Here is a 14,871-nt window from a genome sequence, read left to right on the forward strand (position 1 = left end):
CCATTATCCCTCATCAGATTGCTTAACCTTATTTTATGTCAGCTCCATTCCAGATAAATGCAGCTATCATGCTGCTAATTTTCCGAAATAGGGGTTTCGGGAGTTAAACAGGTGCATGATAGAAAGCATATAAGAATTTGGGGAGAACCACCATCTTTACCAAATTTATTCTCCCCATGACTATCAAAGGGAGTTTGGTCCAGGCTTTAATTGTTTCCCTTAGCCATACGAATAGAGGTTGGATATTAAATTGGACATAATCTCTAGGATTCCAGGATATATTTATGCCAAGATCCTTAAAGGTTGTAACCCATTTCAATGGCTGGGAGGGTATTGGGGGCTGTCTTAGGGATGGACTAACTGGGAAGATAATAGATTTTGTCTTATTTATTCTAAATCCGGAGAAATCACCGAAGTTGTCAATCAATCTTAGGACCACCGGAAGGGACTTACTATAGTCCAGTAAATAAATGAAAAGATCGTCGGCGTACAGGGAAACAACGTCGTTACTGCCGCCTAACGGAAAACCCACAATTGCCGGATGTTGCCATAACAGACAGGCCAGTGGCTCTTTTGCCAGGGCGAACAAGACAGGGGAGAGGGGACACCCCTTTCTCGTCCCCCGGGCAAGAGCAAAAGCTGGTGAGGTCCATCCGTTAACGGAGACCCGAGCCCTCGGACTGGTATACAAAAGCTGTACCCATTTGATGAAATTTGGACCCAGCCCGAACGCTCGGAGCACCGCCCAAAGTTATGGCCACTCAACCGCGTCGAATGCTTTTATGGCATCGAGTGAAACAACAATTGAGTTGCCACTCTCCTTGCCAGTGGTCTGTAAATGGGTATAAAGATGACGAATGTTTGTAGAGGTATCCTTACCCGGCATAAAACCCGATTGGTTTTGATGAATTAACGTATGTATATGTTGATTTAATCTGTAAGCAAGTATTTTTGCCAATATCTTGGCCTCAACAGAGATCAAAGATATTGGCCTATATGAGTCGAGATCCCAGGCTGATTTCCCTACCTTTAGGATCACAACAATTTTGGCCTCGGAGAAGGATGCCGGGACAGTACCCTCTACAAAACAGTTGTTAAGTGTTTCCAAAAGTAGGGGTGCCAGGGAGTTTATATATTTCTTATATATTTCAATAGGGATACCATCTAATCCCGGGGCTTTCCCACTAGGTGAGTCCTTGATTCCTTTGACAACCTCCATGATCCAATTCTGTTTTAGCATCACTATGGAGGGCTGGGAGAGCGATATTATCTAAGAACTCCTCAATCTCAGCAGGATTATGTTGTAACTGGGAGGTATAGATCCTGGAGAAATATAACCTAAATGCTTCCCCAATTTGTAAGGTGGAGCTTACCATTTCCCCCTCTTCATTTCTAATCGAGCTAATTGTTTTAGAAGAAAGTTCTGCATGGGCCAGGAAAGCGAGATATTTACCTGACCTGTCTGAATGGCGATAATTTGCCTGCGTTTTATGGAGCATGATTTTAGCATTTTCTGCTTTCACTGCCTCTAGCCATGTACTCTGGGCCGTTTGCCAGGACTGGTAGGCACTATCGGTGTTACTGGTCAGGTATTCTGCTTCCCTAACTAGGCAGATCTCTTCTATCTCCTGGATTTTTTCCCTACTTTTTCTTTTCAGTTCAGCTATACATTTCCATAGTGTGCCCCTCCGGTATGCCTTAAAGGCATCCCATTGTATTGCTGCTGAGGCAGAGCCTTGGTTAAATTCCCAGTATTCCCTCCATTGATCTTCCAAATTCAAGTAAAATAGTCCAGTAAATAAATGAAAAGATCGTCGGCGTACAGGGAAACAACGTCGTTACTGCCGCCTAACGGAAAACCCACAATTGCCGGATGTTGCCATAACAGACAGGCCAGTGGCTCTTTTGCCAGGGCGAACAAGACAGGGGAGAGGGGACACCCCTTTCTCGTCCCCCGGGCAAGAGCAAAAGCTGGTGAGGTCCATCCGTTAACGGAGACCCGAGCCCTCGGACTGGTATACAAAAGCTGTACCCATTTGATGAAATTTGGACCCAGCCCGAACGCTCGGAGCACCGCCCAAAGTTATGGCCACTCAACCGCGTCGAATGCTTTTATGGCATCGAGTGAAACAACAATTGAGTTGCCACTCTCCTTGCCAGTGGTCTGTAAATGGGTATAAAGATGACGAATGTTTGTAGAGGTATCCTTACCCGGCATAAAACCCGATTGGTTTTGATGAATTAACGTATGTATATGTTGATTTAATCTGTAAGCAAGTATTTTTGCCAATATCTTGGCCTCAACAGAGATCAAAGATATTGGCCTATATGAGTCGAGATCCCAGGCTGATTTCCCTACCTTTAGGATCACAACAATTTTGGCCTCGGAGAAGGATGCCGGGACAGTACCCTCTACAAAACAGTTGTTAAGTGTTTCCAAAAGTAGGGGTGCCAGGGAGTTTATATATTTCTTATATATTTCAATAGGGATACCATCTAATCCCGGGGCTTTCCCACTAGGTGAGTCCTTGATTCCTTTGACAACCTCCATGATCCAATTCTGTTTTAGCATCACTATGGAGGGCTGGGAGAGCGATATTATCTAAGAACTCCTCAATCTCAGCAGGATTATGTTGTAACTGGGAGGTATAGATCCTGGAGAAATATAACCTAAATGCTTCCCCAATTTGTAAGGTGGAGCTTACCATTTCCCCCTCTTCATTTCTAATCGAGCTAATTGTTTTAGAAGAAAGTTCTGCATGGGCCAGGAAAGCGAGATATTTACCTGACCTGTCTGAATGGCGATAATTTGCCTGCGTTTTATGGAGCATGATTTTAGCATTTTCTGCTTTCACTGCCTCTAGCCATGTACTCTGGGCCGTTTGCCAGGACTGGTAGGCACTATCGGTGTTACTGGTCAGGTATTCTGCTTCCCTAACTAGGCAGATCTCTTCTATCTCCTGGATTTTTTCCCTACTTTTTCTTTTCAGTTCAGCTATACATTTCCATAGTGTGCCCCTCCGGTATGCCTTAAAGGCATCCCATTGTATTGCTGCTGAGGCAGAGCCTTGGTTAAATTCCCAGTATTCCCTCCATTGATCTTCCAAATTCATGCTATTATTAATGCTATATAACCAATTCGGGTTAAAGCTCCAGACGCCGCACCCCCGATCAATGTCCAGGGAAAGTTCCATATATACCGGAGAATGATCTGAGATGCCTCTCGATCTGTGTTCAATCCTATGAACTTGGGGGGTGAGGCTTCTGGATACTAATATATAATCAATCCTGGAAAAAGTGGCGTATGATGTAGAAAAACAAGAGAACTGATGAGTGGAGGGGTTTTGTATCCGCCATGGGTCTGCCCATCCAACATTTTGCATGAAATTAGCCAGTCCCCTGTTGCTCCCAGCTGTTCCACTATTTCCACTTCTCCACCGATCTAATTGGGGATCCATGGTATTATTTAGGTCACCCATACATATGACCAGGGAGTTGGGAGTATGGGCCGCAAACTCAATAGCTTTTGTCAAGATTTTATAAGAGAAAGGAGGTGGGATATAAATGGCCAGAATGATATATGGGAATCATGAATTAGGCAATCCAGAAATACATAGCAACCCCCTGGGTCAGCCCATATCCTCTTACAGGTAAATGGCAGCGTTTTTCTTATCAATAACGATACTCCCCTAGCGGAGGATGTAAAAGAGGCATGGCAGGAATAACCAACCCATGGCCTTTTCAAGGCCATTAGTTTCCCTCCCACCAAATGGGTTTCGGTTAGGGCGACGATGTCTGGTCCCAAGCTCCTAAGTTGATTCATAACAAGGGAGCGTTTAATTTTACAGTTCAACCCTAGAACATTCCAGGTCACTACTTTGATCTTTGTTCTTTGGTTATATGACTCCGATAAACCTCTTTCTTAACATTTTTAAGGCAAAGCAACAAGTCGACATGCGCAATGTAACACTAAATATACACATTAACAATACGTACTGTACACAATCCCACAACCCAAAGATTCCCTCCCACCCTGTATACCTCCCAGTGCTAGGCATACCTAATCCCGTCTCCCCCCCCCCCCCCCCCCCCAAAAAAAAATAGAAACAGGAAGGCCTCTCGACACCTCCTGCCTCTACTTGGGGGCTAACGAGCAAAGACAAGAAAAAAGAAAAGAAAAATAAGGCCACCAATATGCGGGATGGAGCTCCCTGGCACTTTAATTATTAATTAATTATGAAACTAGCCTTCTGCCAACTGTCGTGACCCTGGCATATTTATATCGAGCCATTTTAATGCCTCCTGCGGAGTTGGAAAAAATAGAGTCTCATTGTTGTGAGTCACCCTAAGTTTGGAGGGGAACAGCATTGAAAATTGAATGTTTTTTTTAGCAAAATCGCCTTTTCACTTCTCCAAACTTCGCCCTGTCTTTCTGTACCTCTAATGCAAAATCCGGAAAGACTGCAATCTGGACCTCATTGTGCAACAATGGCCCGTTTGAACGTATCAGACGTAGAAGAGTGTCTCTGTCCTGAAAATTCAGAAACCTCACAATTAGGGTCCTAGATGGGGATCCCGGCGGGAGCGATCTTAGAGGCACTCTATGCGCCCGCTCTATAGCAAGTTGCTTTGAAAAGGCATCCTGTCCAAACGTCGTACGTAGCCATTCCAGTATAAATTTTGGGGCATCCAATGCCTCCTCTTTTTCAGGGATACCCACCAAGCGCAGATTATTTCTGCGGGATCGCCCCTTGATGTCCAGCAGTTTTGCCCTCATATCCACTACTTGTTGGGACAGTCTATCTACCTTACGGGCATAGTTACCACTGTTGTCCTCTATGGCTGAGATCCGTTCTTCGGCTGCACTGAGCCTTTCTGTTGTTTTATTTAAGTCCGACTTAATTGCCGATATATCGGTTTGTAGATCTTTAATTTGGTCCGATAAACGTTGTTCCGATGTATTAATTGCTTCCAGTATTTGTTGTAGCGTGGTATCTGGTACTGGCGAAGTGGGTTTACTTTTTGAGGGGGTAGATTGCGGGGTAGTTGTGGGGGTCTGCGTAGTGTTACCCCCCTGTGCTCGGGCGTACCTCTCCAGATGTGCAGCTGCATTGCCTGTTTTGCCCATTATGCGATCTTCTTAAATGGGTGCACCAACCAAGTTATAGTCCAACAGAGCTAGACCTGTGACACGGGTAAGGGTGGCCGATTTCCACTCACGAGCCTCCGCCTCCACATTGACTGCTGGCTTACCAACCGAGGTAAAATATATATATCTACTGACACTGCCTCAGCTGTTGCAGGTGGTTGAGGGGGGGGGGGGGGCACAGACTCCTGAGTTGGACTGGATTGGCCTAGAATAGGCAGATTTATATATACCTGACTTTTGTTATGTAGGAGGAGGGAGAGAGGAGGACCCTCTCACTGTCCCCGACTCCGCTCACCTCTGACCGGTTTTAATACCGCCGTGTTAGTTCTGTTTTTAGAATGGACCCCCGCGCTGCTTCCCCCTCTGTTTTATGCTGGTATTATATACTGGGTCCAGATTCAGGGGGCAGCAATATCACGAGGTTTTTAAAGTGCACAGTCCTGTAGTCATATAACACTGAAAAACCAGCTTATCTACTGTATGGACACCGTGGGCACGTACACACTGGGCTACTTCAGGAGTATTTGGAGAAAAAAAGAAACCATTCAAGTCAATAAGTAGTACCTGTTGTTTGTGGCAGGCACTGTCCGGCTGGAGAGTTTGCTGGTAGGCAGAATTTAGAGATTTCCAGGGAGATACATCTTCCAACGCCGTTTTTATTGTCATGCTGATGCTGCCACCCGGCGTAGTCCACACTTGGCTAATGCCCTGGAGGGTAGAGACCCTCTCACCGTCCAGTCCACCAGTTTTCTTAACTCAGTTACTTTTGACAAAGGACCCAGTCCCAGCTGTTATGCCCGGCAGATCCTTTTCTCCAGCCCTCACTGTCTGCCTGGCGCTGTTTTTAGGGGAGGCCAGACTGACCAGCCGAATATCAATACTGTTGTCAGCCAGAAATGAAGGCGGTTGCGGTGTCCCGGCCGTCCAGCTTCCACCGGAGCCCACACTCAGCACGCCGAATGCCGGGTATTGGAAGCCGCCTGGAGGTTACCGCGTCACTTCCTCTGCGCCGCAGCAGCGCGTCTCCGTCACTACACTCCGTCCTTCCCGGACCACTCCACAGTCCAGGCAGCGGAGCGCACCCACTTTCCGGCCGCCGGACTGACTCCCCCAACAGCGAGCAGCAGGTATATTAACGGTGCTCAGGCTCGGGTCTCCTCACGCAGTTTTTCTGGCTTTAGGCATATCACGGATCTCGTCCAGGGAGCTCTCTCCTCTCAGTCCCTCACTCCCGCCTCGCCGTGGCCCCGCCTCAGATTTCTTAGATTTTAATGGAATTATAAACTAGAGAATCCCACCTACCAAATGGTATTGGGAACTAGGGGATCAGAGTTCAGGAGGCAGAGCAATCTGTCAACGAGAATACAAAACTACATACCAGGTGTGTGGAGCTGGAGCAGTAACCAGCTGCTGGAAGGCTGATATCTCTGGTTCTGGGCACAGTAGAGACAAGCTCCTAGTGTCCACCAATGGGGGAGAGTCCCAGCTTTTGGAATATACCCTCAGAAAAACTCTAAGTCAGACAGAACCTGAAATATCTGACTGGGAAGAGCAATTAACAGGCTTGGATGGGGATGAAGTCAGATATCTCCGGTTCCCCAGGGCCGATTCTTTAAATTCTTGTACCCATGGAAAGAGGGTAAGTTCAGCTTTTATGCTATGACCCTTAGATTCCTGGGGGGGGTTTCTGGGTACTCAAAAACACCCCCTGCATGCGCTACTGAAACTGACTTATAAAAAGTCAGTTGATGGAGCGCTAATAATAGGTGTGTTAATCACAAGCCGCTGCTTTGAGTAGTCAGTTCCCTAAGTAGATAAAAGCAAACAAAAAAAGTGTAAAAGCAGCGTTAAAAATAAATGGTACTTCACCGAGTGAATCAATAGGCGTATATTACTGTACTAGGTGATTCATCGCGCCCTACGGGCGCTCTTCACACCGGCGTAAGGGGCTACGCCCCTTAATTTGTGAACATTTGTATTGTGAGAAATATGGGTAGAATTGTATGAAACATGCCCTGTATTGCAGCTTCTGGCAGTGGGTGAGGGTCCAGCGTGGCAGCACAGGAGTAGCGGACGGTGGCCCTGAGTCAGTGTCTCCTCCTACTGGATGAAAGCAGGAGGCTGGGCTATGAGGCATGATAGGGGTATGTGGGCAACACAGCGTCAGCGATTACCCAGTGGTGGAAGTTACGGTTCAGGAGAGCAGGAAGCTGGGTAGTGATAGGGGTGTGTGGGCATACGGGGGACTAAAGAGGGTGGTGGACACTGTGCAGCTTCTGCCAGTGGGTGAGGGTCCAGCGTGGCAGCACAGAAATACAGGAGTCAGCGTCTCCTCCGACTGGGTGGGAGTTAGGGTGCATGAGAGCAGGAGGCTGGGCGGTAAAGCATGATAGGGGAATGTGGGCAACACAGGGTGAGCGGGTCTCCACTGGCGGAAGTTACGGGGCAGGAGAACAGGAGGCAGGGCAGTGTCCTCCCACATTGATGGCAAAAGTATTCAACATCGGCCATAAACCATCGATTATTTGAAAATCATTGATGGTCGATGGGCATCCCTAGAACTGGAGGAGGGTGGGGGACAGTATGCAGCTCCCGGCAGTGGGTGAGCGTCTCCTCCCACTGGGAGGGAGTGAGCGTGCATGAGAGCAGGAGGCTGTATAATAGTGGTATGTGGGCAAGACATTGATAAAAGTTGTGGCGCTGGTGCAGAGGGCAGTGGGGAAACCTGCAGTGCGGCAGCCAGGGCCGGATTTCCCACCTAGGGGCGGTACCTGCTTGTGGTGGTACAGGATCCCCCATTGTCACGGGGGTACGTGAAATGCGGGAGCGGGGGCCGCGGTGGTCCGCTGGGGGGTGGAATTGCCGGAAGGGGGTCTGCAAATTGCGGGAGGGGGGGTGGTGTGTGGGGATCCGCGGTTAGCGGGAGGGGGCGGGGGTCCGCAAATCGTGGGCGGGGGCGCGGGGGGCTTGAATCGTGGGAAGGGGGGTCCGCAAATTGCGGGAGGGGGGTTGTCGGGGTTAGTGAATTGCGGGAGGGGGGGTTGCGGAGGTCCGTGAATTGCGGGAGGGGCGCGTGGGGTGCCGTGAGTCAAGGGGGGGTGGTGCGGGGGTCCGTGAATCACGGGAGGGGTCATGAATCGCAGGAGGCGGGGGTCGTGGGGGGGCTGCGAATCGCAGGAAGGGGGGTGTGGGGGGTTGCCGTGAATTGCATGAGGGGGGCGCGAATCAAGGGAGGGTGGGCGCAGGGGGGTGGTGCGGGGGTCCGTGAATTGCGGGAGGGGGCATGAATCGCGGGAGGGGGGGTCGTGGGGGGTTCCGAATCGCAGGAAGGGGGGTATGGGGGGTGCCGTGAATTGTGTGAGGGGGGCATGAGTCGCGGGAGGGGGGGTCCCCGAATGTGTGAATTACGGGGCGGTCGCAAATCGCGAGAGGTGCCGAGGGGGTCCGCAGATCGCGGGAGGGGGGCGCTACGGGGGGTTTCGTGAATCGCGGGAGGGGGGGGTCGTGAGGGGTTGCGAATCGCAGAAAGGGGGGTGTGGGGGGTGCCGTGAATTGCGTGAGGGGGGCATGAATCGCGGGAGGTGGGGTCCCCGAATGTGTGAATTAGGGGGCGGTCGCAAATCGCGAGAAGTGCCGAGGGGGCCCGCAAATCGCGGGAGGGGGGCGCTACGGAGGGGTTCCGTGAATCGCGGGAGGGGGCGGGGCTAATTGCGGGACGGGGGTCGCAAATCATAGTAGGGGGGGGGTGCCATGAATCGCGGGAGGGGGGGTCGCGGGGGGCCCTTTTAATGCCGGGAGGGGGGGGGGTCGCAGGGGTCCCGCGAATCGCGGGAGGGGAGGATGCAGGGGTCCTGCGAATCGCGGGAGGGGGCTCGCGGGAGGGAGGGGTCGCTGGGGTCCCATGATTTGCGGGAGGGTCGCGGGGGTCCCGCGTTTCGCGGGAGGGGGTGGTCGCGGAGGTCCAGCGAATCGCGGGAGGGTGTGGTCGACAGCTCATTAGGTCGACAGCTCATTAGGTCGACAGCTCATTAGGTCGACAGCTCATTAGGTCGACACTGCCATTAGGTCGACAGAGTCTATGTCGACAGTCAAAAGGTCGACATGGGTTTTTTTCACTGTTTTTTGGCCGAAATGTCAACACAGTCGACATGGACGCAGTTTGAAGTGTACCGCAGCCGCTCACTATGCTTCGGGCACGGTGCCTCGCTGCGCTCGGCACACTATTTTATTCTCCCACCACGCCCTAGTGGATAGTAGGGCATGAAATACCGCCTGTCGGCACATGTCGGCTCAATAAACAGTGAAAAAACCCATGTCGACCTTTTGACTGTCGACATAGACACTGTCGACCTAATGGCAGTGTCGACCTAAAAACATGTCGACCTAATGAGCTGTCGACCTAATGAGCTGACATAATGACATGTCGACATAATGGTATGTCGACCTAAAACCATGTCGACCTATTGAGGTGTCGAACTAATGGTGTCGATGTAATGGCTGTCGATGTAAGTGCTGTCTAACAATAGTCCGGATACCGGGGTGGTCGCGGGGGTCCCGCGAATCGCGGGAGGGGGGTCGCGGGGGTCTCGCGAATCGTGGGAGGGGGGGTTCGCGGGGGTCCCGCGAATCACGGGAGGGGGGGGTCGCGGGGGTCCTGGCAGAGGGTAGGGATGTGCAGGAGTAATGGTGGATGGTGGCTGTGGAGTAATGTTGGATGGTGGGCGTGTACTGTAGCCCTGGCTGGGTGGGGGGAGGTGATGTCAAGGGGGTGGAACGTCAGACACATGAAAGTGAAACTGTTCTACACAGGAACGTTCTCCACAGGGGTTGAGTGACAGATCTGGCTAAATATATAAGAGATACTAGATCCACAGGTGGCCTGAGACACAGGAACTGTTGGTAGATCTTGAGGATAGGTTTGGCCATTACACTGTGTAATGTACAGTGGTCAGGTGGAGCTTCTGGGGCCCCTAGGGGCCGTGTAATGTACAGTGGTCAGGTGGAGCGTCTGGGTCCCCTAGGGGCCATGTAATGTACAGTGGTCAGGTGGAGCATCTGGATCCGCTAGGGGCCATGTAATGTACAGTGGTCAGGTGGAGCTTCTGGGGCCCCTAAGGGCCGTGTAATAAACAGTGGTCAGGTGGAGCGTCTGGGTCCCCTAGGGGCCGTGTAATGTACAGTGGTCAGATGGAGTTTCTGGGGCCCCTAGGGGCCGTGTAATGTACAGTGGTCAGGTGGAGCATCTGGATCCCCTAGGGGCCGTGTAATGTACAGTGGTCAGGTGGAGCTTCTGGGGCCCCTAAGGGCCGTGTAATAAACAGTGGTCAGGTGGAGCATCTGGATCCCCTAGGGGTCATGTAATGTACAGTGGTCAGGTGGAGCATCTGGATCCCCTAGGGGCCGTGTAATGTACAGTGGTCAGGTGGAACTTCTGGATCCCCTAGGGGCCGTGTAATGTACAGTGGTCAGGTGGAGCTTCTGGGGCCCCTAGGGGCCATGTAATGTACAGTGGTCAGGTGGAGCTTCTGGGGCCCCTAAGGGCCGTGTAATAAACAGTGGTCAGGTGGAGCATCTGGATCCCCTAGGGGCCGTGTAATGTATAGTGGTCAGGTGGAGCTTCTGGGTCTCCTAGGGGCCATGATGTAATGTACAGTGGTCAGGTGGAGCGTCTGGGGCCCCTTGGGGCCATGTAATGTACAGTTGTCAGGTGGAGCGTCTGGGTCCCCTAGGGGCCGTGTAATGTACAGTGGTCAGGTGGAGCATCTGGATCCCCTAGGGGCCGTGTAATGTACAGTGGTCAGGTGGAGCGTCTGGGTCCCCTAGGGGCCGTGTAATGTACAGTGGTCAGGTGGAGCGTCTGGGTCCTCTAGGGGCCGTGTAATGTACAGTGGTCAGGTGGAGCTTCTGGATCCCCTAGGGGCCGAGTAATGTACAGTGGTCAGGTGGAGCATCTGGATCCCCTAGGGGCCGTGTAATGTACAGTGGTCAGGTGGAGCATCTGGATCCCCTAGGGGCCGTGTAATGTACAGTGGTCAGGTGGAGCTTCTGGGGCCCCTAGGGGCCATGTAATGTACAGTGGTCAGGTGGAGCTTCTGGGGCCCCTAGGGGCCGTGTAATGTACAGTGGTCAGGTGGAGCTTCTGGGGCCCCTAGGCAAATTATTTCATAAACATTACGCCCTACAGTTCCCGTAGCCGATGCTGCATAACTGATGGCATGAGATCGCTCTGTACATAGCCTCACCAGCACAGATTGCTATCACCAGGTGTCGCAACCTAGCGGATAGGTGTGCCGCTCCAAGAGCTGGAGACCTGGGTTCGAGAAAAAAAATATTTTGGGGGTGGGGAGATTAAAACATTTACGAACGTATATTTAATATAACTCGGCCGACCCAAAAATACCCCTCTTTCCTGAAAAACCTTTCTGTGCGTCTCAATGCGCATGATCACAATCATTCTGTTTTATGTGCTGTGCAGTACTCATGCTCTCTTTAGTGCCTTCACCAGGACCGGTGCCACCACTATGCAGCTTTAGTAGGCATTTACCTAGGGAGCTGGCCACTGGAGGGCGGTGCTGAGCCGCCGAGGAGAGCAGGTACCATAGAAAGCTGCAGCAGCGGTACCAATCCAGAAACTCATCCCAGCAGGGAGCAGGCAGCATCTCCCCCCTGCCCAGATCCCGCCCATGAATCAACGCTAAAACCATTGCCCCCCCCCCGCTGGTCATCAGGAGCATGCATGCTTGTGGATTATTATCGGTGGCTGCCACCGCCCCCACCAACCCCTGTGATGGACAGCCACAGTTTCGCCTGCAACCCTCCCCCCCGGATTGTGGGTAGTACACGCTGTAATCCCCCCCCAGAGTGGCGTACGGCGGGGGGATTGCCTGGGGCGCTGACAGTACTTGCACTGGCCCTTGCCTTCACTGAGCCAGACCGACTGATTGCTGTATCAGCTTCCATTCAGACCAACTTCCTTCTCTGTGAAAAGAGGAGTCTCCCCAGGAAGGGGGGAAGGGGCGGGCATAAGCCCACATTATCCAGCTGTATTTCACAGATGCTGTCTTCAGTTGACTTACTGGACTGTACTGTACTTTATGTGTGCATCCAAGTGTACATGTTACTGCGCTGAATAGTGTGCACACATATCTAGTATGTCAGCTACAGTGCATTTCAATGTACACTTCACGAACCCGCAATGTGCAATCTTTCTCTATACCAAGGGTGGGGAACCTTTTTTGTGCCATTGGCCATTTGTATGGGGAAAAAATCCTTCGGGGGCCATAAGTAAAAAAAATTCTTACAAATTGTCCTGCTGCAGCCGTCCCACGCTGCAGCGGCTGCTTCTGAACAGGACTGACAGTCTCCGGCTGCAGCCGTCCCACGCTGCAGTGGCTGCTTCTGAATAGGACTGACAGTCTCCGGCGGCTGGTGCTGAATAGGACTGACAGTCTCCGGCTGCTGGTGCTGAATAGAACTGACAGTCTCCGGCTGCTGGTGCTGAATAGGACTGACAGTCTCCGGCTGCTGGTGCTGAATAGGACTGACAGTCTCCGGCTGCTGGTGAACAGGACTGACAGTCTCCGGCGGCTGGTGCTGAATAGGACTGACAGTCTCCGGCGGCTGCTGAATAGGACTGACAGTCTCCGGCTGCTGGTGCTGAATAGGACTGACAGTCTCCGGCGGCTGCTGCTGAATAGGACTGACAGTCTCCGGCGGCTGCTGAATAGGACTGACAGTCTCCGGCTGCTGGTGCTGAATAGGACTGACAGTCTCCGGCGGCTGCTGCTGAATAGGACTGACAGTCTCCGGCGGCTGCTGAATAGGACTGACAGTCTCCGGCGGCTGCTGAATAGGACTGACAGTCTCCGGCGGCTGATGAATAGGACTGACAGTCTCCGGCGGCTGCTGAATAGGGCTGACAGTCTCCGGCTGCTGCTGAATAGGACTGACAGTCTCCGGCGACTGCTGAATAGGACTGACAGTCTCCGGCTGCTGCTGAATAGGACTGACAGTCTCCGGCGGCGGCTGCTGAATAGGACTGACAGTCTCCGGCGGCTGCTGAATAGGACTGACAGTCTCCGGCGGCTGCTGAATAGGACTGACAGTCTCCGGCTGCTGGTGCTGAATAGGACTGACAGTCTCCGGCTGCTGGTGAATAGGACTGACAGTCTCCGGCGGCTGGTGCTGAATAGGACTGACAGTCTCCGGCGGCTGCTGAATAGGACTGACAGTCTCCGGCTGCTGGTGCTGACTAGGACTGACAGTCTCCGGCGGCTGCTGCTGAACAGGACTGACAGTCTCCGGCGGCTGCTGAATAGGACTGACAGTCTCCGGCTGCTGGTGCTGAATAGGACTGACAGTCTCCGGCGGCTGCTGCTGAATAGGACTGACAGTCTCCGGCGGCTGCTGAATAGGACTGACAGTCTCCGGCGGCTGCTGAATAGGACTGACAGTCTCCGGCGGCTGATGAATAGGACTGACAGTCTCCGGCGGCTGCTGAATAGGGCTGACAGTCTCCGGCTGCTGCTGAATAGGACTGACAGTCTCCGGCGACTGCTGAATAGGACTGACAGTCTCCGGCTGCTGCTGAATAGGACTGACAGTCTCCGGCGGCTGCTGAATAGGACTGACAGTCTCCGGCGGCTGCTTCTGAATAGGACTGACAGTCTCCGGCGGCTGGTGCTGAATAGGACTGACAGTCTCCGGCGGCTGGTGCTGAATAGGACTGACAGTCTCCGGCGGCTGGTGCTGAATAGGACTGACAGTCTCCGGTGGCTGCTGAATAGGACTGACAGTCTCCGGCGGCTGGTGCTGAATAGGACTGACAGTCTCCGGCGGCTGCTGAATAGGACTGACAGTCTCCGGCGGCTGCTGAATAGGACTGACAGTCTCCGGCGGCTGGTGCTGAATAGGACTGACAGTCTCCGGCTGCTGCTGAATAGGACTGAAAGTCTCTGGCTGCTGCTGAATAGGACTGACAGTCTCCGGCGGCTTGTGCTGAATAGGACTGACAGTCTCCGGCGGCTTGTGCTGAATAGGACTGACAGTCTCCGGCTGCTGCTATATAGGACTGACAGTCTCCGGCTGCTGCTGAACAGGACTGACAGTCTCCGGCTGCTGTTGATTAAGAGGAATCTCGCGAGAATTCCCCTGCACTTGACTCCCAGCAAAGCTGCCGGGCGGGTGGGAGGGCCACTTAGACCGGCTACGGGGGCCACATATGGCCCCCGGGCCTGAGGTTCCCCACCCCTGCTCTATACAGTAGCAACTGTGCATTAGACATCTAATGCATGCGCAGTGGTGACTTTAAAAAGCGACACCTTGTGGATGATCACTGGTATTGCACTCATCCGTAACAACATTTGCCAAAAGCCAAGTGACCGACTTAATGGACTGCGGCGTGACTAGGCATGCTGTGACGAGTGGACGAGCCAAACAGCATAGGCAGGCTAGATGAGTGTGTCTCCAGATATACATGTATGTGACTGGGCCTGTTACATGTTACAGGACACAGCATCCTACATACCAGCTGCACCATCCACATTGTCCTGGTATAAGCAGGCGTCATGAGAGGGAGCCGCAAGTACAGGCACGTTATTGAGACCCCAGAGCCCGGAAAGTGGGAGGTAAATATGTAACCAGCATCCACTATGTGCTATCATCAGCCTGGATATAATAGTGCCATACAACAGGACTGTGCCTCATGCCTCATGTGCCTCTTT

General features: G+C 52.3%; 1 protein-coding gene across 8 annotated transcripts in view; it reads left to right on the top strand.

Moving 5' to 3' along the window:
* The window catches only part of GCKR (glucokinase regulator), a 108,595-nt gene that overhangs the window by 17,431 nt on the left and 76,293 nt on the right, over positions 1–14,871 (top strand). For all 8 annotated transcript variants that reach the window (XM_083178963.1, XM_083178960.1, XM_083178958.1 and 5 more), the window contains one exon: positions 14,657–14,775. In XM_083178963.1, coding sequence (XP_083035089.1) covers positions 14,716–14,775 — 60 coding nt within the window. In that variant the 5' untranslated portion in view covers positions 14,657–14,715. The remainder of the gene's footprint in view (positions 1–14,656; positions 14,776–14,871) is intronic.

Source organism: Crinia signifera, chromosome 3, assembly GCF_055691185.1.
Source record: "Crinia signifera chromosome 3, ASM5569118v1, whole genome shotgun sequence".
NCBI classification, from domain to species: Eukaryota; Metazoa; Chordata; class Amphibia; order Anura; family Myobatrachidae; genus Crinia; species Crinia signifera.